The 23,936-nt window shown below is 38.7% G+C and overlaps 5 protein-coding genes across 11 annotated transcripts; 3 read left to right on the top strand and 2 right to left on the bottom strand.

The window, feature by feature from the left end:
• Positions 1-212: 212 nt before the first annotated feature.
• On the bottom strand, positions 213-5,452 carry LOC122018504 (uncharacterized protein ycf45-like). Of its 2 annotated transcripts, XM_042575841.1 has the most exons (10): positions 5,192-5,451; positions 4,332-4,394; positions 4,103-4,180; positions 3,917-3,992; positions 3,772-3,838; positions 2,223-2,295; positions 1,843-2,127; positions 1,178-1,321; positions 606-656; positions 213-493 (listed from the first exon to the last, which is right to left on the bottom strand). In XM_042575841.1, exons 1-10 carry the CDS (start codon positions 5,390-5,392, stop codon positions 422-424), a joined length of 1,110 nt encoding a protein of 369 aa, XP_042431775.1. In that variant the 5' UTR covers positions 5,393-5,451; the 3' UTR covers positions 213-421. The 2 variants fall into 2 exon arrangements, with proteins under 2 accessions (XP_042431775.1, XP_042431774.1); XM_042575840.1 differs by having other exon boundaries at positions 3,772-3,992; positions 5,192-5,452.
• Positions 5,453-5,619: 167 nt separating this feature from the next.
• Positions 5,620-10,550, top strand: LOC122018503 (protein FAR1-RELATED SEQUENCE 5-like). 5 transcript variants are annotated; one of them, XR_006121795.1, is made up of 5 exons: positions 5,620-5,844; positions 6,543-8,785; positions 8,862-8,943; positions 9,865-9,995; positions 10,115-10,550. XR_006121795.1 is itself a non-coding variant. In XM_042575838.1 (5 exons), the coding sequence occupies exons 2-4, from the start codon at positions 6,571-6,573 to the stop codon at positions 9,969-9,971; spliced, it is 2,457 nt and encodes an 818-aa protein (XP_042431772.1). In that variant the 5' UTR covers positions 5,620-5,844; positions 6,543-6,570; the 3' UTR covers positions 9,972-9,995; positions 10,115-10,550. The 5 variants fall into 5 exon arrangements, 4 of the variants coding, with proteins under 4 accessions (XP_042431772.1, XP_042431768.1, XP_042431769.1 ...); XM_042575838.1 differs by having other exon boundaries at positions 8,862-8,996; XM_042575834.1 differs by having other exon boundaries at positions 8,862-9,001.
• Positions 10,551-10,918: 368 nt separating this feature from the next.
• LOC122020429 lies at positions 10,919-14,782 on the top strand. The gene is made up of 5 exons (XM_042578352.1): positions 10,919-11,157; positions 12,255-13,039; positions 13,669-14,009; positions 14,307-14,376; positions 14,444-14,782. Exons 2-5 carry the CDS (start codon positions 12,387-12,389, stop codon positions 14,505-14,507), a joined length of 1,128 nt encoding a protein of 375 aa, XP_042434286.1. The 5' UTR covers positions 10,919-11,157; positions 12,255-12,386; the 3' UTR covers positions 14,508-14,782.
• A 783-nt stretch (positions 14,783-15,565) lies between these two features.
• Positions 15,566-21,072, top strand: LOC122020706 (auxin response factor 7-like). 2 transcript variants are annotated; one of them, XM_042578713.1, is made up of 15 exons: positions 15,566-15,752; positions 15,851-16,525; positions 17,041-17,156; positions 17,240-17,335; positions 17,436-17,492; positions 17,680-17,832; positions 17,913-17,997; positions 18,297-18,387; positions 18,491-18,655; positions 18,959-19,078; positions 19,148-19,223; positions 19,360-19,528; positions 19,729-20,225; positions 20,373-20,563; positions 20,640-21,072. In XM_042578713.1, the coding sequence occupies exons 2-15, from the start codon at positions 16,489-16,491 to the stop codon at positions 20,833-20,835; spliced, it is 2,049 nt and encodes a 682-aa protein (XP_042434647.1). In that variant the 5' UTR covers positions 15,566-15,752; positions 15,851-16,488; the 3' UTR covers positions 20,836-21,072. The 2 variants fall into 2 exon arrangements, with proteins under 2 accessions (XP_042434647.1, XP_042434648.1); XM_042578714.1 differs by lacking the exon at positions 15,566-15,752 and having other exon boundaries at positions 16,492-16,525; positions 17,041-17,142.
• LOC122019360 (phytolongin Phyl1.2-like) lies at positions 21,057-22,067 on the bottom strand. Its single transcript, XM_042576833.1, has 2 exons — positions 21,505-22,067; positions 21,057-21,150 (listed from the first exon to the last, which is right to left on the bottom strand). Exons 1-2 carry the CDS (start codon positions 22,065-22,067, stop codon positions 21,057-21,059), a joined length of 657 nt encoding a protein of 218 aa, XP_042432767.1.
• Positions 22,068-23,936: the final 1,869 nt, after the last annotated feature.

The following is a 23,936-nucleotide window of genomic DNA, read 5'->3' as shown; positions in this document are numbered from 1 at the left end:
TTCCTGACAATTATTGCACGTTTGAAAAGTTATCCAATGACTTTACAACACGCTGGATCAAGAGATAATTTTGAAATAAAATTATACGAGGAAACATCCATTTAATTTTTTTTTTAAAATAATTTTATAAATCTGAGACACCTTTTGATTTTCGCCCCTATTTAAATGGAAAATAACAAGAATTTTGAACCCAGTGAGGAAACAAACAAAGGTTATCCCAAATTCAAATGAAAATGAAAATCAAAATTAAGCACAAAATAAGTAACCTTTATACACATCATCATCATCGACCATCGATAACAACCAAATCTTTATCCTACTACTAAGATCATTTTTTATTTGTCCATACTTGTGCACAATTAGCCATTATCCCTAGTTTGGACAACATGCTCTAGCAATACGCAACGATGCTTGAGTGGCATTATATACCATCTCCGTCGTATGTTTTCCATCTCTCTACTACAACTTTGAACTCATCATCTCTCTTCCTTATCTGAAAACCAAAAGGATGTTTGCTGGTGATTCCAAACACATCACGGCAGGAAGAGTATTGTAACTATACCGAAAAACAAAAGCTTTTGCCAGTTTTTTAATTGAGCTTTTACCTCGACCAATGGCTTCTTGCCGACAAGCAACATATCGACACTTCTTTCTGTCTGTGGAACAAAGAACCGTGAGTCATTATATGCTTCAACATTGACAAAGCATCTAAGGGTGCGCATTAGAAAGGATGACTAGAGAAAAATATAACAGGCATACAGATTATGATTTAAATTTTCTTTAGAAAGTTATGTTTGGTTCACTTTGGAAAATTACAAACGAATGCTCCTGGTTTGCTTTGAAAGTTTGCTTAGTAGTAACCCTGCCAACCGAGGTATTCTAAGCTCTATCTCAATACAAGTCCTACAAGAGACAGTTTAACAAGTTCTCGGCAACAAGGCAGTCGCACTAAGTCAACATTTCTACTAAGTTTTCCATCTTTGGAAACAATTAAATAAGCACACTAAAGACTACATGAAACCTATGGTCATACAGAAAACCTAAAGCATCGATTCCCTGGCTCCTTACAAATCATTTTCTGTTCCTATAGTTCTATGTCCACTCATTCAAATTTGATGCAATATGTTTATTCGCAAAGAAAGTGCTTGGCAAGATTGTCTAGGGGAAAATGGTTTACCCGATGAGTGACCCAGTAGTTTCTCTCCCTCATTTCAATCAGGAATGGAAATGTTGGTGGAGCTTTCCTCTCAAGAATGCTCTTTTGACTACATCTAGCTCTTGCCTCATCGTCTCCTAGTGTAACTGTTTCCACTCCGCCGACCTGAAAAGGAATAGAAGCAATTAAGCAAACCAAGCAAAAAGAGACCAAAGAACAAAGCTAAGAGAAAATTACACAAACGAAACTAGAAAAACTAACAAAGGACAAGGCAGATAGTATTGCAGTCATGTTGCCTTGAGACATAAACTTATTTGAGCTCGCCAGTTCGGTTCAAATCTGAGTGATCTCACAGAACTGGCATATGAGCTTCTGTTGGTAATGTCCACACAATTTGAACAAGGACTTCAACAAATCCAATAAGCACAGCAATACAAGCAAAGATGATGTAATAAAAGATTGTCGATATCATGCTAGCTAGTGCCATCTTTGCTTGTCATACAGATTAAATCTCTCTCGCACAACAGTTTGTTTCATAAATATATCTTCACTGTGGAATATGGGCAGAATTTAATACACATTGAAAGTAAAGCAGCACAAGGTTCACTAAGGTCTAATATATGTAACATTCTCCAAGGTCTATAAGCAATGTTATCACATTTAAATTAAACTTTAGTACTTCGTACCAAATCAGATAGTGTAGGATTCTTTATTATATTTGCCAATCTGTCTCCATGAGCAGTACCAATAAGCATGACTCCTCTTTCTGCAATCGAGCGACAAGCAAGTGCTTCTGCTTCTGTACCAATTTCATCAACGATGACCACCTCAGGCATGTGATTCTCAACTGCTTCAATCATGACCCTGTGCTGCATTGATGGTTCTCGAACTTGCATTCTCCTTGCACCACCTATTGCTACATGTGGAATATCGCCATCACCTCCAATCTCATTGCTGGTGTCCACAATTACCTATCCTAATCATCAACCAAGTGATGAAAAACTTGACCCAATATGCAATGGATATGGAATTTTTATCAAGCACATGAAAAGCAAGTAAGACATACCACTCTCTTGTGGAGTTCATCAGCTAAGACACGCGCAATCTCTCGCATGACAGTAGTCTTACCAACTCCAGGTCTGTATAATAGAAAATTAAGGATAGCAATCATGTTAATTTGCATTTCCAGTATCATTCAAGAACCAGCTGATGCAGTTCAATATGCTTTTAGAAAAATTCATTTTAAATTAAAAAATTTCTATATGCTTTTAATTTTCAAGATTTGTTAAAATGTTTAATATAGGTTAAGAGTTAAAATCAGACCCTTTATTTTTTTTAATTATAATTTCAAAGATAAATATATTTTTTTTCTTAAATGACTGGTGTTATTTTGAGAATATAAAAGGTTCAGTTAATAATAATATTTCCCTCCTCATTTGTTAAGAACTGAATTTTGGTAGCACAATTTGTTTGTGCTGCATCAAGTTGTATACTATTATGGCATGACTTTTATTGAAGAACGAGTGTGATTTGCCAAATTCACACACTTAGTGGACCCGTAGAACATATTAGTGGAATTATCACAATATCAGCAATTGGTACATTCCAGAACCTACCGAATATTGGTCTCAATTGAAATGTTAATGTAAAGAAACATACATTCCACCATTTTAACAATCGACGAATTTATAATGCTAAAATATGTACTTACATGTAGAATACCCATCATAATTTGAAAATTTATGCAGGAAATGTGATATTAGCAAAGAACGTAGGTTGTGATTCGTTAATACTTAGACTAGAAATCCCCAAGAAATGCAAGTTATTTTCATTTACTTTGGTAGTAGAGAATGCTTGGAGTCAAATTATCCTTGATCGGGAAGAATGATGAGGTTCAAAATTTAGAGATCAGTTTCAAAATTTCATTTTAAATTTTAAAGTTTAAAAATTCTATATGTTTTTAATTTACGAGAGTTGTTAAAAAGTTTATTATGGGTTATATATAAAATTAACTCCCTATAAAAGCTAGTTATTATTTTAGAGATAAAATAATTTTTTTCTTGAATGACTTGGTCTAATTTTGAGTCTATGGAGGTGGGATCCCATATATTTGATCATTCTTTTAGTTAACACTATTATTTTTCTTCCTTGTTCATTGAGAATTGAGTTTTAATAGCATGATTTGTCTGTGTTGCATTACCAACCCATACATATTGATGTATCAAAAGAGTTTTATCAGGTAATATTACCTAGTAAATGCTCTCATGACATGTAAGGAATGATTATATTCTATCTATCCTGAAAGAATCATAATAATATAGCTGGCACGTTAATCCATCACGCTAAAAGATTCTTTTAGGTCTTCTATTCTTCGCTATTTTATTGTATTGTTTTGACCTTCTCCTTTGTGAGAACAATTAGTTCCTAGTTATAGGGATGTAATTTCTTTCACCTTCACTTGATCAACTCTCACTTTTCATAATTGAAAGTTTAATTAGTTTGAAGGAAATAGCATGCAAACACTGCCAAAGTTTAATGCAAATTGCATAAACATTCTTTACCTTAGTACTTCTCTTCCTAACTTGACTATCTTACTCTAAAGACGAAATAAATACCTTCCTAAGAAGAGGATGCTCTCTTTGTACTCCAAGAGATCACGCACCATGTCAACATGACCACTAACTGCTCGACCAACTCTACATGTCAATCCAACAATGAGTCCTTTTCTACTCCTTATTGCAGATATCCTATGTAATGTACCTTCGACGCCAGCTCTGTTGTCTCCTCCAAATTCCCCAACCACATTTTGTGCTTCTTTCAACTCCTCCAGTGAAATCTTGCACATGGAGCATAAGGGAATTTAAGTTATGCATAACAGAGTATTAGAATATAATATAAAAAAACTAGCATGTAGCAAAAAAAGAATTGATGAGTTACTAATATCACCTCTTTGTCTCTTAGATACTTCCCACCGGGTTCTCCAAGGTAACGTGCTTCAGGTCGGCGACCCAAATCCAATATAACCTATTACAAGATGGGTAGAACAAAATTCAATATAAGCAACTCTGCGGTTGTTCTAAAAGTCCCAAAGAAAAATTATTACATAATGAACAAAATTTAACACTGAGACAACTGACAAATGATATAATGGTCTAGGTGAAGAATGCACTGTTACCTCTAAGAGTTGATCTCTTCTTGGCTCATTTTGCAGATTTTCTCGCAAATCTCTAGGTAAAACCTGAAAAATATGAGCCACAGAGTGCTTATTCTTGCAAAACAATAATAAATGTAAACTAAAGTTCATGATTGTCACACAATTTAATCCAGAATTCTATATCAGAGCTAAAGACCTTATACATAACTCTGAGAAGATTTAAATAAGATAAACGACCGTAAATGTGATTGTTAGACATTTGACTAGGTTATGCTGGATATCTGACCAATAAACTTCCAATAAGGTTAGATCAAACATGTTCATAAACAGTGTCAGAACAGTCAGGAATAAGCGTGTTTATAACTATTGTCAATTACAGTTAAATTAACTGATTAACAAATGCCATTTAGTAAAAATATTCTATAAAGCCAATGGAATCAAGCAATGTAAGCAACTATTAATGATGCAAGCACATAGACATATACTAACGCTATTACAACTTTTCGAATCCCTCTTCCTTGGAAGGTCCTCTATAAAAGTCCATGCAGTAAATGAAGTTTCCATTCAACTCCCGGAAACCTCTCTCTTTTTACTCAGATTATTATTTCGCTAGAGTGTCGGACTGCAACCTTCCGGGTCGATTTTTTTCGGCATCCTCAAATCACCTCTGATAAACTCAGCATCCTTCCGCCTTTTCTCAAGGACCAGCACAACCCTAACATCATCGATAATCTAAATTTCCAGCCTTCTAATCTAACATAAAGGTTAAATTTTTCGTACGCACTTGCAGAGCTCGATCCTTCATAGTTGTCTTCGCTCCCCCTTTCTTAAACGCAAGATAGAAAAGGCAAAAAAATCGTGTAGGAAGAGAAAAAAATGACCTGCAGAAGAGCCTTGAGATCGTCCTCGACCACCACGAATCCATCCTCTGTGGCTCCGGGAACCGAAAAACGTCGAACTCGAAGATGATTTCTCTGCGGAGTAGGCAAGAAGAGGGATAGATGTGGCCTAGTAGAACTGTGCACGGAATCGAAGCGATTGGTATGGAATCGAGGAGGAGGATGAAGTGAGAGCACGCCCATTTCTTGGCTGCTCGAGAAAGGAGCCAAGGGATGCGGCTGCGTCCGCGAATGCGGGGGGCGGAAGATATTTTTCAAGGGGTAAGTTTACGAAGTACCCCAACAATTAACAAAAATGTGCTAATTCACTCCCAAATTTATCAAATATATAATTTACAAAACGAAAATTGGACAATATACCGGATCTTTGTAGAGGATATAACGGCCGTTATCTTCATCGCAGATAGGAGAATCCACGTGGCTTGCGATGCGCCGCATTCCGATGCGAGGAGGCGACACTTCGCACGCGTCCTGAGGCAGGGTAAGCTAGCACCAAATGCTGCGTCGGTCGCAGCAACCTCCGATCAATCCAGCGCCGGCGCCGACGATCCCGCTCGGTCGTCCATCTCCCTTTGTACCTTCCCCGACCCTAATCCGGTCTCCCCTCTTGCGGCTCGAGGCGGTGGCGATCGCCGGTAACTGCGCTGTGTCATCCTCGCAAAATTAGGGTTTTTTTTTGTGAGGCTGAAAAAACATTTTCCAGGATTTTTTTTCCCGATTTACTTGTATTTTATAGTATTTGATTCGTCAACGAATCTATTGGTTCATCTTTGCATACTGCTAAATGTTTCTCCCTAAAGGTGGCGCTCAGGTTTGAACGTCTAAACCCTACTAGACCCCAGTGTGCCATTCAGTAAGGAAAAGTTACAGAATCATCTCAAGTTTTATTCGCACAGAGAGAATTTTAGTTGGGTAAGAGTAGGAGTGAGTAATGACGAGTGGAAGCACAATTGATTACGTTCGAGAGTTAACTCCAAATTTCCTACAATTTTTTCTTTGTTTTTTTTGCCTTTTCTTTCTAATGACGTAAAGTTTATAAACTAACGTAACTACTTAAAGTGGACATTTTCGTAATATTGAATCTTACTGAAAGTTCCATAAGCACCTCTGGATTAGTAAAAACTAGAGAGTCTTTTGTTTGCTATATAAATTTAACTATGATACATTGGATGGTGAAAATTTCTCCATGGTGGTTCATTTTAATCTAGTAATTAATCTTGTCGTAGCGCTGTTGTGTTAGTGTTAGGCTAAATAATTGTGTGATCACTATTTTTATTTTCTCTGTGTGTTCATCATTTCCTGTAGGGTTCTTATCTATGTATCTGATCCACAGCTAGATTCGAATAGTGTGTTCCTCTCAAATGATGGATCATGTAAAGCAAGCAGAACATGCTAGAGAAGAGGATAAATCTGCAAATGGATTCACTAGAGATGATGATATTGTTGCAGATGATGAGCTTCATAACAGTAAAGCCCCACATGAGGTGATTAGGAAAGAAAAGGAGCAATTAGGTGAAATTATCTCAAAAGATAAATTGGAGCCAAGAGTGGGAATGGAGTTTGATGATGATGAGCTAGCATACCAGTTTTATAATGAATATGCAAGACGGGTTGGGTTTAGTATTCGGAAGCAACATTTGACCAAAAACAAATGTGGTCAGGTTACATTTCGCAGATTTGTTTGCTACAGAGAAGGTTATTACAGAAACCGTCCCTTTGATAAAGATGCGAAGATTCTGAGAACAGATGGAAGAACTGGTTGCAATGCACACATAGGTATCAAACGCTTAAAAAGTGGAAAATTTTGTGTCCACCGTTTTGAGCCAGAGCACAATCATGAACTTGCATCATCCAAAAAGGTTCACTTGCTAAGATCACAAAGGCAGGCAGATGAGTCTCAAAATTCCCGAGCACATTCTGCAATCCTGACTGGAATTTCACCCAAGCCAACTCTAGATCTGTTATCTAACAATGTTGGACCTACTCAACCCAAAAATTACTTTAATGGGTTCCGTCAACACGAAATGAAGTTAGGAGATGCAGGAGCAATAATGCACTATTTACAGAAGAAGGCTGCTGAAGACCAAAGGTTTTTCTCGGCCATTCAACTTGATATGGGAGATCAAATAACAAATGTGCTTTGGGCAGATTCAAGATCAAAGATTGATTATGAACACTTTGGCGACATTCTGTGTCTCGATGTGACATATAAGCCAAATGGATATGATAGGCCATTTGTACAATTCCTTGGGGTGAACCATCACATACAAACTGTCATTTTTGGTGCAGCTTTTCTGTATGCTGATACAGTTGAATCTTTAAAATGGTTGTTTGAAACCTTTAAGGAGGCAATGAATGGAAAGGCACCTCAACTAATTCTAACAGATGAAGATGCTGCCATTGTCAAAGCAATAGAAGAAACCTGGCCAAACACAACATATCGGCGCTGTGCTTGGCATATATACGTGAATGCGGTTAAGAACCTGAATTATGTTTTTCAGGCCACCCCGAGTTTTGCAAATGATTTTGGCAAATGTATCTATGACTGTGAAGATGAGGATGAATTTCTAACAGAATGGCAAAGGATGTTGACACAGTATAATCTCACCAGTAATGCATGGTTATCCAAACTTTTTGAAGATAGGAGAAAGTGGGGATTGATTTATGGAAGGGACTCATTCTCTGCTGACATCAAAAGTGCCCTGAGAAGTGAGCACATGCACCCCATTTTGAAAACACACCTAAATGCTGAGAAAGATCTCCTTTCCTTTTTCAAGGTTTATGAGAGGCTAGTTGAAGATCGACGCTACAATGAGCTACAAGCTGATGTCCATGCTAGTCAGTCAATGCTAGAAGTTCCTCTTTCACGATTGCTGAAACAAGTAGCATCAATTTATACCCCAAAGGTATATGAGATGTTTGTGAAGGAGTTCAAGTTATATGTGGATTGTGTCATAGAGAATTGTGGGAATGATGGAAACCATTATGAAGTTACTAATCTGGAGAAACAAAGTAAAAGTTATGTTAGGTATGATTCGACAGAAGATGCACTTAAATGTAGTTGCAAGAAGTTTGAAGCCATTGGTATACTTTGCTCCCATGCTATGAAAGTTCTTGATTTTAAGAACATCAAGGAAATTCCTCAAAAGTACATCTTGAAGAGATGGAGAAAAGATGTGAAGGATGGGCTATCAATCAGCAGATATGATGGATCAAACGAAATAGATCCTACCATTGCAATTGCAAACCGTTACGCCTCTCTTGGACATGCTTATTTGCACATTGTTGCTAAGGGCTCAAAGTGCCAAGAAGCATATGACATTGCCATTGAAGAAGCACAAAAGATTTCCAACAAGGTGAATTTTGCTTTGCAAAATAGATCCCTTGAGATGAGCTCACCACAATCCTCAGATGATCAACTTCAGGAACTGATGGTAGATGCTATTTGCCCAAATAAGGAAGACGGAAAGCTGAGAAATCAAGGGACAAATTTCTACAAGAACCCCAATAAACAACATAGGCGTCGAAAGGTTCTGATAGCAGAAGAAAGGATAACGAGGAAAAGAGAAAGAAAAGGTTGGTAAACTCATTAATGAAATTTATGAGTTACTAGATCAACAATAATACTTGATAAATCCAATTGGCATTGTAGGGCAATCTGATGATGTATTAGCTGGTTCAGGGACAAGTCCACCAGTAAGGATTCAGCCACATTTGACAGTGTCTAACAATCAGTATGATCCTTGGCCTTCTTTTAGATGTCTGTCATTGCAGTATCCTTCAACTGGTCAGGTGACATCTTGAATCGTGATATATAAACTGAGGCACTTATGTTTTTTTTCCCAGCATTTGCAAATGCCCCTCAATTTTATTAGCAAGGAGAGGAACAAAAAAATGTTGATATTTTGTGTAAGTAGTTAGCTAATTGCTATATTTTTTCTGAAGGCAATCTGATGTGCCCTTCTTAAGGACTTTCTCAAGCCCCATATTATTATAGGTCATTGAATTACTTAAGGTAGTTGATTAGGGTTGTACTTGAGCAATGCTAGGTGATTTGTCAAGCGAAACAAATGGTTCTCATGTAGCCCAAATATTTTACTGTTTTAGGACTTACATAAATCTATAATGTATTTGCGTCCTCTAATTGAAATACAAGATAGTTATCCTAATATGTATCAACATGGAATTACATTGAAGATGTTGCCAGTCATAATAAAAGCAAAATTTTTTAAATTTTATTGATTTCTTATCTGCTGGTTCTATTGCAAGATTATAATTTCTAAAATGGTCTTTAATATGAAACCTGCTAAATTGTGGATCATAGATTGTCTAAACTCTATATTTTTCTACTTATGCATGTGCCTATTAAAGGATGACCAAGAGAAGTGCTTAAAAATTAAAAATTTTCTATTTGCTGCATTGTTTGTTTCCTAGAATGATTGGATACAAAAGATTCACATTTGGCCACATATCTCTGTATTTCTAATCGGTTTGCCGTCTCCAATAGTGTTTGCTTTGCCGTCTTTGATATTGTTCACTTTCTCTGCTACCCAATAGTTGCCTTTTAAATTACTTTATTTATAGGTTACTGTAATAAGAGTAGTTTCTGAAGCTATTCCTCAAGACATTTGATTCAAACTCTGTGTTATTGATAGGAATCTTTGATTTCCAATCCGTCGCAGCCGCCATTTGGTATTATCAATCAGCTGAACCAGAACGAGCCCACCTGTATCATGTTTTCCCAGTCACCAGCTGCGAGTAGTTTTCCAGACGAACCGTCAGAGCAGTACGTGCCTCATATTCTCGCATCCACAACTGTAGCTTTTTTCCGTAAAAATATGCTCATTGCTACACAACTTTATGCTTGTGAATGCTATTGACTGAGTGATGCTTTCTAAATTGCAGTTGAAAATGCCGAACGACATGTACATAACGCCAGTAGGTTTCAAGAAATCATAGAGATTTCCTAACTACCCCTCTTGTTTCTTAAAGAGGAGTGCTGCGACAGTTTGATGCAGACATCGCCTTTTTATCGTGACTCACAGGCTTTTGTTGTAAGATAATAATGTTCCGATGAAGCTTCAGTGTCTATTGTTCAGTGAACTCATGGGACCAGCCTCTTCTTGTTTATAGTATTTTGAATTCGTATGATGTGTAGACTTTTGAAGATGTAGCTAGCCGATGGAGTTAACCGAATATAATCTTATGCTTCAGTATAACTTTGGTTGGCAAGGCAAATTTGGCATGAATTTTTCATGCTGTTTTTTGTTGTATCATGTTTGCATTACTGGAGATTATTTGTGTAATTTCTAAAAATAAATGAGAAAAAAATGCTGATTTAGTTCAATGTAATGGCAGTAAGTGATTTGATTCTAAGAAATTGAGTTAAAAATTGGCGTCGCCCGGGTTCGAACCGGAGACCTTCCGTAACTGAGAGGTAGATTTCCGTTATCTGTTAGTGCGTTTTAGTTATTTTATTAAATATCTATTTCTCCGTTATCTTTGACCAACTGAGAGGTAGATTTCCGTAACTGTCGTCGAATCTTTCACGCTGCTGCTAATTTAGTACCGCTCTTTCAATCTCATCCATTGGTTCTCACAAATACTAATCTAATGGTCAAAACTTTATCTTGGACAAGGGTAGTTTAGGAATTTAAATTAAAATATGCAATATATATATATATAGTTATCTCTTGCCTCGTTGAGGTCTTCCCGACGAAGCAGAGCCCTATTTCGCCTCGTTCTCGTTGTCGAGGGGAATCAACGCCGCCGCCGCGCATGGATTCTTGCAATTTGATCTCCGTTTCCGTGCCGCGCCATCTTGTTAGATTCGCCTGCCGCCCATCAGATCTGCCTTTCGTTGTCCGATCTACGCCATGGTTTCGAGAGATGCGGAACCGGGATTCGAAGTAGCGGGAGAAAGTAACCTTCAATTTCTTTCTTCAGGAGTATGTCTTCTTCTGTATTGTGTTAAAATTTTTTGGAGAAATTGCAAATTGTCTTTCTGCTTTTGGATTTTCGTTATTTATGTCAAAATTGCCTCGCTCTTTTTTGCCCCTTTTTGCTACTTGTCAATTTTGTTACTTTATTCTATTATTAATTCTTTGTAGGATTTGTTAATTTTTGTTTGAACTAGTTTTGATGTAAAGGGGACATCTTTTCAATTCAAGTTTTTCATAACTTCTAGAATACAAAAAGGGGGAAACAAATTCCATGTTCAGAAATTGAGTTTGTAAAATTGAAACTTTATTATTTATTTGCATCAGTTGCTACAGTGAAAAAGTGATATTCGTAGAGATGTATCACATCATGGAATGACTTTAAAACGCAGACTCCGTTTATACAAACGAGCTAAGTAGCACGAGACTGTATTGAGGAGTTTTAGTGAAAGTGCGCTCTGCATGAATGGTTAAGAACACAATTTCAACAAGAATTTAGTTCACCGATACATGAAGTTACGAAAGAAAACACATGATACTCAAATAGTCTAATTGATGTAGCCCCACTAAGTGGTAGGATAAAATCATGAAAGAAAAAACATTTGTTTACATAGCATAACTAAGTTAAGCCTGCTATCACCAAATGAAATTTAATCAGGAATTTATCTCACTGGTTGAAGAATGGAAGGTTTTGTTCTGAAGGTTCTCTCCAATATGCCTATGCAACAGAAAGCATTTGTTTGTTTATGGGTTATCTATGGGCATTTGAGTTGCAGAGTGTTACCTTTTTTTCATAACCTTATTTTGCTTCAAATGTTAGACTCTGGTATCTGTAGTATTAATATTTTTTTTATTTGGTAAAATAATTTGTCTTGGTGAGGTTTGAGTCTCAAGTAGTTGAAACGACAGTACTGTAATTTGCTGATTGCCAATTTAAAAAACTCTATTATCTTCGATGCTCGTCTATGTTCTTTATTTTTATTGTGATTGCTTTATTTTTTAACATCACTATAGAAAATTCCTTAGATACTGAATTATCTTCTGCTTGCCTAGTACTTATTATTGCAATTGTCAATGTGATGTTCAACTATTCTACTTGTTTTCAGATCAAAGATATTGACAAATTGAGTTGGGTTACAAAGTAGTGCAATATTCTCAAGTTAATTCATCTTACTGGGAAGAAGTGTCCAACAACTTTCTTGCATTTTCAAGATTGTGAAACATATTTTGGGTCCAATATGCAGCAGCCTAGGGTTGAAAATCCTGGTTGGGCTGCCTTTGATCGCAAGCATCGTAAAAAAGAATGTGATGGGCCTGAAGAGAATGTGGATGCCTTCCCCTCCCTCTCAAACCTACATTCTTCATTGGCAACAAAAAGTTTGATAAGTAACAACTTCAAGCCCATGAAGCCCTTTACTTTTGTAATTCAACGCAATCTAGAACTCCCACCACTTGAGACTGGCTTCAAAATTGGGGCAAAAACTGATAACGTGTGCCAAAAGTATGCTGATCATCAGGGTACTGCTAAAACTCAAGGAGTTTCTTCTATGAAGCTTCTAATGGATGTCCATACTTGGGCTGATCAGCAGTTGATTGAAGATGTATTATCTGCCGTTGATGATGACATAGACCAAGCTTCTGTCCTTCTTAAAGGCATGGCTTCAACTGATAGTAAAACTGAGGCAGAAGCTGGCTTTTCTGATCCAATCACTCTGATAACGAAAGACAAATGTGAAGAGGAAAGTAACTGCATCCAGAAAGACAGTCTGCTGTCAGATAATGTACATAAAGTATCTATATCAAATAAATTATTCTGTATACCAGCTGAACCTGAATGGGAAGAAGATGATGTCTACTTGAATCACCGAAAAGATGCATTGAAGATGGTGAGGTATAATATTTCAAAGGGTTGATTTTTACTGCTTTACAATGTTAATTTCATAAATGGGAATAAAGATTATGAAAGCTATGACCAGAGCTGGAAAGACCTTAGACAATATAAAAGCCAGATTGTCATTTAGAAGATAGGCATAATAAAATATATGACATGGAAAAGATGCCAAATGCACTTTGGGTAGATGCCAGATACTGTAATTGATTTTGCAATCCACACTTGATGAGAAATTCATGTACAAATGAGTCAACCTCATCTTTGTAGCTTTGTACCTGTTTGGCTGAACAATCTAGTTGTGTGACAAAACACAAATTATTTCACTTGCATACAACTAAAATTTTAAAATATCTAATTGCATGGAATATTTTGAGAAGGCTAAACGATTAATTGAAAGATAGGGCCATGAAATGTTCTAAGGTAGGCTTTAGCTGAGAGAACCATCCATCTACTGATTGTTGTTAGTGTTTTGTTGCATAATCTGAATAATATTTTATTTGTGTGTTCTTGTACAAGTTCTTAGAATCCCAAGGAGTTAGGATGTTTATAAGTCCATCCAAATACTCCAGGAAGTTGGCATTTTGTTATTTTACCTACCTTGTGCATCTTTAAAACAATTTTGATAACAGGGCAGCATCACAACATGTGCGGGCTGCTAGTAATGCATACTCAAGGGGTGATCACGTTTCTGCACGGCATCTTTCGGTGAAAGCTCAAGAGGAGTGGGTAGCTGCTAATAAACTGAACCACAAGGCAGCAGAAGAAATTTTGCTTGCTAGAAACAGCCAGGATGATCGGTGGAAGTTAGACTTGCATGGTCTGCATGCATCTGAAGCAGTGAAGGCACTCACTCAACATCTTCATGTACTGGAATCTGAAATCAGGAACCATCATGCTTCACCTACGCCAAATCCTTCTCTGCAAAGGCAATCAGTGTCACAAAGGCAATCAGTATTACAAGTAATTACAGGTATACACATTAGTATTTGTAAAACCATTCAGCATGTAAGCACATAAAGACACACAGAAGCTTGCAATCAATTTCTTGCCCATATTTTGGATCATGTTTTTTGCATTTTGAAGTGTATATCAATGCTCCAATTCGATCCACTCATCAAATGTACCAAAATCCTGTTGTCAACTGTCATATGCGGACTGCTTCTATATCTTGCCAATCCTATTAGATTCAGTGTGACATAATAACTAAACCACTCATGCCACAGGTTCATTTTGCTTGTCTCAACTGGAAATGCTCATGTTTTTGCAGGGATAGGTAAACATAGCAGAGGACAAGCTTCACTTCCTTTGGCAATAAAAAATTTTCTCACTGAAAACAGGTGAAATAGTGGATACACAGAACTTTAATTTTCTGGTATGTTAAACATCTTTCCGACCATTGTGTAGATATCATTTCAACGAAGCTCGACCCGGTGTATTTGCTGTGCATCCTAAGTTTCGCTACAAGTGACTGCCCCGATTCAATTTGCTCGGTTTACTAAAATCTTAAAGCCCTTCAAGATCACTGAATGAGTTATTTTCCTTGGCATCTGCTTGAAGCCCTTCAAGATCACTGAATGACAACTCTCAAGTTTAGTCCTTCGTTTAGATCAATCACTCTCTAGTTGTTCACTATTCATTGGATGAACTGATTTAATCGATATAATTTTATGCCTGTTCTTCGGGTTCCTGTCATCAACAACTGCTGTAAAGAGTGCCAAACACATTATTTAATATTTTTTAAAACCTCCTTGTTTGTTTGACATTGCATCTTAATTAATACTGATAATTATAATAAGCCTCCAATCATTACCACTGTGCAGTATTGTTTTGGATTTTTGAGCTGACTTATAAAATTATATGATTTTGACACCAAAATAATTAAATAAATAAAGGATAAGTATCTGCATGGCTCATGATCGCCTCCCTGTTCCAATGCCAGTCGCCCACATACTCCTCTGTCCTCATGTCCAATCAAACCCTGAGAAATAAAATAAATAAATAAAAATTGAAGTACGAAAAATACCCTTCATTGGATTTATTTCAGTATAAATAATGATAATAAATAATAATAAAATATAATAATTTGCACTGTTTATCTGCCGCCTGTCGCGTTATAAATGCAGCAAACAAAGCAGCCTTCCACACGCGACCGTGTCCGTGGCATTTCGGTAGTTCCGACCAACTCCCTCGCCCGCGAACCCGGATCCGCATTTCCGGTAAGAGCCTAACGGATCACGTGCGTCGAATATGAGCGATGAATCCGTTCACGGTTCGGGTTTTGTGGGACAACGGAAGGTGGCGCGTTGCAGTGAAGTTTCTTGCAATTCCATAGGACGCTCGCCACGTCGGCTTTCTGGGTTGGGGCCGTGAAGCATGGACGGTCGATGTTGATGATCCGGATCGGTGGCGTGTTGCGCCGTGCACAAAATGTTGCTGGTAGGAGACAGCGTCGCCGGAGGGTTAGTGCAGGGTCTCGCAGGAGCAGCACGGACAAACATGAGGAAGTAATATATAAAAAAATAGTCTCCTTTTCTTCAAGAAAGCCACCTCTTTCCATCACTCTTCTTCTTCTTCTTCTTCTTCTTCTTCGATTTCGCTCTCGCGTTTCTGGGCTCTCCAATCGCAGTTCTCTCAAAAAGGAAGAAGAAGAAAAAAGCGAATGTTCTTGATCAAATTTTGCAACGGTTCGATTGTTGATTTGGAGAAGTGACAGGTTCCAAAGAGATTTTTTTTTCTTTCATTTCTTAAGACGTGATGTTGTCAGTTGAATTTCTTTCTGCTTCCATCGATATGTTCTTTCTCTGTTTGAAGGATGCTCGGAGAAACTGGAGATTTGGTGCTCGGAGTAAAATAAGCTAAGCTGGCTTTTGAGTTCGAAGAATTCCAGACTTGTTCGTCCTTTGGCGATTCAGATCTGTAATAATCATTAAGAATTTGCACCGGAGCAGGTTTCATTTCTGGCGCATAGCGTTCGGTATACACGGAAGAGGCTAAGCGGCAATTAAAAGCCGACTGCTATGGCGTTAAAGGCTGGTCCTTTCCGTTTCTGAGAACGTAGAAGAGGAGCAGTTTTACAGTTTCCTGCGTTTCCCCTTCTGTTGCAGTAAAATAATCAAGACTGGTTCCTCTGATAGGCTTCAGATACGAATTAGGTGTTGCATTCCCTTCGAAGTTATCCAGGTTGGCTGTGAGGGATTTATAGAGGAGGCTAGATTCGGAGCTGGAGTTAATGTCCGGATCAGCGTGCTTTTATGAGTATTTATGCCGTCTTTTATAGTTAAGGCTTGATGGAATAAGAGATCCTGACCAACTTTGTTTCTCCTCCACTTTAAACTCCTTTCCTTGTCGATGAAAGCTTTATGATGGGGTACTGAATCCAGATTGTGCATTGATCTAAAGTTCGATTCCTTTCTGATATAGCTATCGAAGATAGAGTTCGGCGTGTTCTCATGGCTGTGGCGCTTGCAAATAGCTCACCAGGTTTCGGTTAGTTTTACTCACCTGACCCAATATTTAAGTAAGCGTTATGATTGTGTTATGATTATTTCTAAGAACTAAATTTATATGGAAGGTTATCTCTTATTGTTTTCCAATTTATTTTTCTCTCTCTTTTTTTTTTCTCTTGCTTTGGTGTTTTGGTGACGAAACCCTTCTGCAAATTAATTTTTGGTAGAAACTACATAAAGTTTTGAAGTATGATTTCTAATTTTCCTTCTAATTGAATCTGTCTTTTCATCTTTCTTGCTTGATGCCAGTGGCTTTTGCTACCTTCTTATTTTACTTCTAAGTTCTATTGTACTTCATTCTGTTTATTTCTTCTGGGTAAATAATATGCTGTTAGGGTTCCAAGATTAGTTCAATTCTCTAAAGATTTTGCTACCTCTATTTTTATTCCGATGGAAGCAATTTGTTATTGGCTATAGTTGCATCATGAAGTATTCTTCCTAGTGCTACAGTTTGAACACTTTGATGATGTTGGAGTAATTTTTTCCATTCTTCAGGGACTTCTGGTGATGCATTGTATAAGGAATTATGGCATGCATGTGCTGGGCCCTTGGTTACGTTACCCCGTGAAGGAGAGCGTGTTTATTACTTTCCTCAAGGTCACATGGAGCAGGTTCTTGTAATGCTTTTAATTTTACTTTTATCTACTTGCTTCAGTATTTCACACTGCTTTTTCTTTTCACCATTTTGTTATAGCTGGAAGCCTCAACAAATCAAGGGCTAGACCAGCATGTGCCAGCATTCAATCTACCCTCAAAAATCCTATGCAAGGTGGTCAACGTTGTTCTTCGAGTAAGTTCTGTTTTCCATTTGGTTCCTATACTACAGCATTTAGATGCTCTTAACCTAAGTGAGTGCATTCTATTTTCATTTGGATAATTTCACAATATAGGCAGAACCAGATACAGATGAAGTTTTTGCGCAGATTACCCTCTTACCTGAATCAAATGTGAGTCTTTCTTGACTGAGTTTATGTTTTTGTAGAGAATCATACCGTACAATGAATATATAACAAGATGCATATTTTGATTCATCATAAGAGATTTTGATTTTAGTTGCTTTAGTGAGTTGATTTTAGTTGCTTTAGTGCCATTATGTTTCTATTTCTTTGTTAATATTCCTACTCGTGGTTTCAGCTTGGTGAGGTCACTAGTCCGGATCCTACTCTACCTGATCCTGAAAGGCCCATGGTTCACTCCTTTTGTAAGACATTAACTGCCTCTGATACGAGCACTCATGGAGGTTTCTCAGTCCTCAGAAGGCATGCTGATGAATGCCTTCCTCCACTGGTGCGTTGCTACATTATTCATATGTCATCCATATTAACCTTATGCAGTTCTTTCTGATAATTTTGTTAAATCGTTTGTAGGAAATGTCTCAGGATCCACCTTGCCAAGAACTCATTGCCAAAGATCTTCAAGGAAATGACTGGCGATTTCGTCACATCTTTCGAGGTCTACATTATTTTCTATAAATTGCATGTTTATAATCTTTCTCTTAAACTCAAATCTTGCTTTTTCTTATAAAAAGCAAAGCATGCTTGTATACAGACGTGCAGTGTTGTTTTTACAAGTATCAAGTATAGCAAACCACATTTTAGGATTAAAGTAATTTTGCTTAGTCAAAATTCTCGACTTTAGTAGGTTGTACGTCATTTGTCACATTGACTAAATATTTTGTTATCGCACTTAACCATTTGAATTACTAATCTCTGAAATGAAGCTTACTACTCTATTATGTACTTCTCTTCCAGGTCAACCTAAGCGCCACCTTCTTACAACTGGTTGGAGTGTCTTTGTTAGTTCAAAGCGATTGGTAGCTGGTGATGCGTTTATATTTCTAAGGTCAGGAAATCGTTTGTTTAGTTGATTATGTTCACTTTAAGATGCTAAATTATAGCACTTCTAATTTCATATATGAAATGTCATCTTTGCACATTAATGGCAGAGGGGAAAACGATGAACTGCGTGTTGGTGTCAGAAGGCTCAAGAGACAGTTAAATAACATGCCATCATCTGTCATATCCAGTCATAGCATGCATCTTGGAGTTCTTGCTACAGCATCCCACGCAATCACTACGGGCACTCTTTTTTCTGTCTTCTATAAGCCACGGTAAATTGCATACTCTCTGTTGTTTTCTGCTTCCAAAAGATCTGCTAGCTTGATGTCCATGTTCTTCTTGCTATTTTTTTTTTGTGAATACTCCATTGCACAATTCTCTCTGTAATTTTGAACGCGTAGTGTGAAGTTTGGAATTTTTCATTTTCTTCATCTAGTTTGCTATTTTCCTTCTCTTTTCATATTCTTCATCATCTAGTTTCTAATTTCCAATACATCTGAACTAACCCATTTATCTTAAGTATCAACTTGTATTTCTTGATCGAACAATTAATAAAGATGAGTGCAATGCTTTAGAGTAAGCCAATCTGAATTTATCGTAAGCCTGAACAAATATCTTGAGGCTAAAAACCACAAATTGTCTGTCGGGATGAGGTTCAAGATGAGATTTGAGGGTGATGAGGCTCCTGAAAGAAGGTACTGAAACAATTTCTCGTTGATTCTGGCATTTACTATTGTTAAGCTAATTTCCACTTCATGATGCAGATTAAGTGGTACTATTGTCGGTGTAAATGAGAAGGCATTTTCTCAATGGGAAGATTCAGAATGGAGATCATTAAAGGTAAAGGCTTCCTGATTTGAGTAGTAAAAGTACGATCCTAACTGAAACTTTGTAAAATTCTTTTTTGGTTGGTGTAAAACTGCTTGTTTTACAGTTGCTGAGATCCTTTAAAAACATGTTTGTATTTTCTGATTAGGTCCGATGGGATGAGCGATTATCAGTTGCCCTTCCAGAGAGAGTGTCTCCTTGGGAATTAGAGCCATTCGTCGCAGCTATTCCTCCGATCTCCCAACCATTTCAGAGAGTCAAGCGTGCACGACCACCGGTTTCACTTCCTGTTTCATCTGATGTATCGTCTGCGTCTGGTATGGCTCTCCTTTAACTGAATCAAAGATCATTTATGAGTTTTGGTGATTTCAAATATTCCCTTTGAGCCTATTAACCTAGATGTGGATTTGTCTTCCCTAGTTTTTTTTTATTGTATCAACATTTAAGCAACTCACATGTTGTTCGATTCCCTGCTAATAAAATTGAACGTGTTATTCTCACTGTTACTCATATATAGGTGCATGGAAAACGCCATCCCAGACTACCCAAATGTTCTCTTTCTCAACTTCGCAAAGAGTTTCGGAGCTATATTCACCATCTAAACCAATCACTGTGTTCTCACCTGTATCTAATCCTAATTCTGTTGGACTTGAAACAAAAAATTCTCCGACCGTTGCCAGCAGCCTCATGTGCCGGCCAGTCAGACCAGAAACTCAAAGTGATGCCTTGTCGGCAAGCAGCAATAAGGATTCATGTGATCGAAGGCAGGAGACTCACAAAGGCTGCAGGCTATTTGGTATTCACCTAACTGAAGGGCGCGGAATAGAAGTAACATCATCGGTTCCAATCGTTGCCGGAGCTGGGGCGGACAAGTCAATGACATCTTTGGAAGTAGATTCAGAGCAACAATCACAACCATCTGCTGACCAATCTGGCACACCTACAGTCACCAGTGAGACCGATAAGTTGTGTTTGAGGGAGATGCAAACCCGGCAACTCAGGAGCTGCACCAAGGTTATGGAATTTTGTTCCTCCCAATTTGATGCCTTCTCTTGATTCCTGTATTACCATGCTTTATTGTCAATTCGAAACTCTGCTTCTTCTGCATCGACAGAAGTTTGGAGCTTAAAATCGGTAGCTGAGACCCCTTTCTTTGTGCAGGTGCACATGCAAGGAATGGCAGTTGGCAGGGCAGTGGACTTAACCAGATTATCCGGATACGATAAACTTGTACATAAGTTAGAAGATATGTTCAATATCAAAGGGGAGCTTACCGGTGCACTCAAAAAGTGGGTAGTCGTCTACACAGATGATGAGGACGACACAATGATGGTCGGCGATGACCCCTGGCTGTAAGGCTCCACAATTTTCTTAACTTCATCGTGCACTGTGCCGTCGTAATTTGGATTAACAAACATCTGTATGCAGTGAGTTCTGCAACATGGTGAGGAAGATATACATCTACACAAGTGAAGAGGCCAAGAGACTCTCTCCCAAGAAGAAGCTGCCAATGATGGATGAGGCCATCAAGCTTGGCTCAAAGAAATCCTTGCTCGATGCTGATGCGGACGCTGGTGCTGATCAGAGCAACCTCGAAGACGGCGACACTGGTGGTTATGCTTAGAATTGCTGATTTGTGCTCACTCAGTGGAAAAAACCTACCAGTTTTTGTTAGAAAGTTTGGTCACTAATTGTGTGTATCCAACTTGGTTATTAGTTTTCTTTCTGCTAGAAATGTAGAGGTGAAATGGCTTGTGCCTGAGCCATGCTTGATTAAATCACCACTTTCTTTGTTCTTGAACCTTGACGAATGGAAACGAATGGAATGGAATGGAATGCCCATCTTTATCCATAATCTTCAGTCAACTCCATGAGGTAGATTTGAATCTTTGTAATAAGAGGTAATGCAAGATGTTTGAAGGTTTCGTAAATTTCATAACTGAAAAGAAATCAAGAAATTGAGGTTTGAGAATTAATACGATAGATTATGAACAAAAATCAAGTCGGATTGACGCTTTGCGGAATCGGATAGAATATGTTCATGGAGATATTTACAGCAGGTCAAATTCAACCAGCTGGTTCTGATTGAACGATATCTACAAGAAAAAAGAGACGTTTTGGGGAGGAGCAGATCCAAAAGATACATGAACAAGGTGCTTCAGATCATCGCCGGCAGTCATCAATCCGCCAAACTCGTTAAAAATTGCATCTTTTTTTTTTTTCAGATTGAAGGCGCGAGAATGCCGACGGGAAGCATCAAGAAACGCATTGGAAACCTTCGCAGATCACTAACCAGATCGCGAACATCGCGAGACAGAGCAGCACGTCGACGGCGGCCACGATCTTCAGCTGCCGCCACCACAACTTCCGAGCGCGCTGCTGCGCCATGAGCCTCAAGCTCAAGCTCTGGCTGAGAGAAATCACGCCCCCAGCCGACCCCGGGAACTCCTCGATCTTCAGAGCCCCGTCGTCCTTCGACCCGTTCCTCGATTTATCGCCGGATCTCACCCGGAGGACCCAGTTGAGCACCTCCCCGTCGATCTTGTCCTTCCTTGGCGCATTCTTGTGGGCGTCTCGGAGGCGCTCAAGGAAGGAGAGCATCCCGGCGTTGCCGGAGCCGGCGGCGTCGTCGATGGCGAAGAAGGTGAGGCCGTCGCGCATCAGGAAGCCGAACGTCTTGTTGCCTTCGGTGTGGGAGTGCCACACGTGGTATCGCTTTGCGTTGCGGAGCCAATCTTGGGCGAGCGCCCGGAGGTCCTCGCCGCCGCCATTGTAGAAGTGGACGAGATCCTGATCCTTGGAGATGCTGAAGAAGACGATATTGCCCGGCCGACGCGAATTGGGATCGGAATCCATTGCCGATGAGGAATATTGATTAGGGATTGGAGAGGAACGCTGGAACGGGCAGGAAGAGGGGAGATTCCCGGCGATCCCACGAAGAGAGGAGAACAAAAGGGATCGCTTAAGGATCGGAGCTGCCTGCGAAGCAAAGGCTGGAGAATTAACCGTTGGAAGAAACGGAACGGATACAATTAGGACATTTAATATTTAATGCGACTTAAACGTGCATAACGGTATCGGTGTATGTTATAATCGACATGAAGATTGTAACGGAACGGATTTATTTTATTTTATTTAAGACTGAACTGGCTGGGCATGGGGTTTTCCGTTCACGGAGGTCGTCGACAAAAAGCGCCGCTTCCGAAGGAAGGGGCACCCGCCGGCGCCGCCAGGAACAAGCTGTTGCTGACGCTGCTGGCGGAGGAGATTCGCGTTAATGGCGATGGTTTTTGTGGATTCGAAGGTTTAGGTTGAATCTGTGTCGAACCAGTCACAATCGGTTCGGTTTAGTTGTCACATTACGGTTTATCGCATAAAACGCCTTCCTTCTCCCAGCGCAAAAAAGCACCGACCGATCCTTCGTCTTGCCCTCGCCGCTCTGGTTCTTCTACGGTTATCGGCGCTCGTTCTTCTAAAGGTGATTTTTTTTTTTAAAAAAAAAATTGCATCTACTTCACTATTTTGAGAGAGATTGATCTAGTTCGACTAGATTGTTGGTGGTTATATAATATGCTCTTGATCTCTTCCTTTCTAATGTAATTTATCGATTTCGTTCTAGAATCTGTTAGATCTTGAGCTTTGACTATCTTATTCATATTTTTTATTAATTGCTGTGCGATTTGTGGTTCGAGAAAGTGTGTTTTTATTCCTTTGAATCCGTGCATTTTTTGTTTGCTCCGAAAGGAAAACGAAGCAATGCAGTATTAATTCAATATTAGTGTCTCGAGCTGGTATCTACTCTTCACATACACTAGATGATTATTACTAGTTCCATCAAACTTAAGATCGCATATCTGTCTCGGGAACGCTTAGGAGAGAAGTTCCTTGCTAGCTGCAGAGGCATTAGCCACGGGCTTTAATATGAGTGATAGATATAATGTTTCTTCTTTATAACAGGAGGAAACATGTGGTCAAGCATTATGCACAACCTCTTTAGACTGACAGTTACGGGATAACGGCAGGTGAGCAGCAAGTGTACAGTGGCCTATGAGAGTAAAGAAGCATAAGTGCCATCGCAAGGTGGTGCGCTTCTACTATGCTTGCTTTGGCTTCCGAGAGCCCTATAAGGTTCTTTGCGATGGCACTTAATCCATCACCTTGTCCTAAATCGCCTCACCCCTATTAATGATGCTGTCGCTCATCTCTTTGGAGTTCGAGTTCTCCCCTTCACCACTAGGTTTGAGTTGTTTCTTTCATTTGATATTTCTTCTTTTCGTTCTACCTCTGTTTGTGGCCCAAAAAAAAAACAAGTTTGTTCCTATATAAGTATATATATGTTTCTCTTGTAGATGCATTATTGGAGAGCTTAGAAGCCTTGGTGAATCCCATCACGAGGCCCTTGAAGCCGCTCAGCAGCTCATGATGGCGAGGTTTGTCTGTTTGATATTCTTCCTCACATGCCGCATTGGTAAAAATAGGTTTCTTATCTTTCGAGAATTCTACATATTACTAGTTAAAAGATTGTTGCTATGCAGAAAGAAGCATGAGAAGAGGATTAACACCACGGCCTGCATTGAGTCAATTGTTGGAGAGCCAAATTCGGAGCATTTCTTTGTTGCTACCCAAGATGCAGATATGAGGAAAAGGTTCCAGGAGGTGGTTCTCTCTCTTTTCTGTCTTTTATTTCAAAACTTGTATAATGATTTTTGGACCTGTGTACATGAT

The sequence above is a fragment of the Zingiber officinale genome, chromosome 9A (genome assembly GCF_018446385.1).
Source record: "Zingiber officinale cultivar Zhangliang chromosome 9A, Zo_v1.1, whole genome shotgun sequence".
NCBI lineage: Eukaryota > Viridiplantae > Streptophyta > Magnoliopsida > Zingiberales > Zingiberaceae > Zingiber > Zingiber officinale.
Note: the sequence above shows the minus strand (reverse complement) of the source record. Positions and strands in the feature narration are given on the sequence as shown.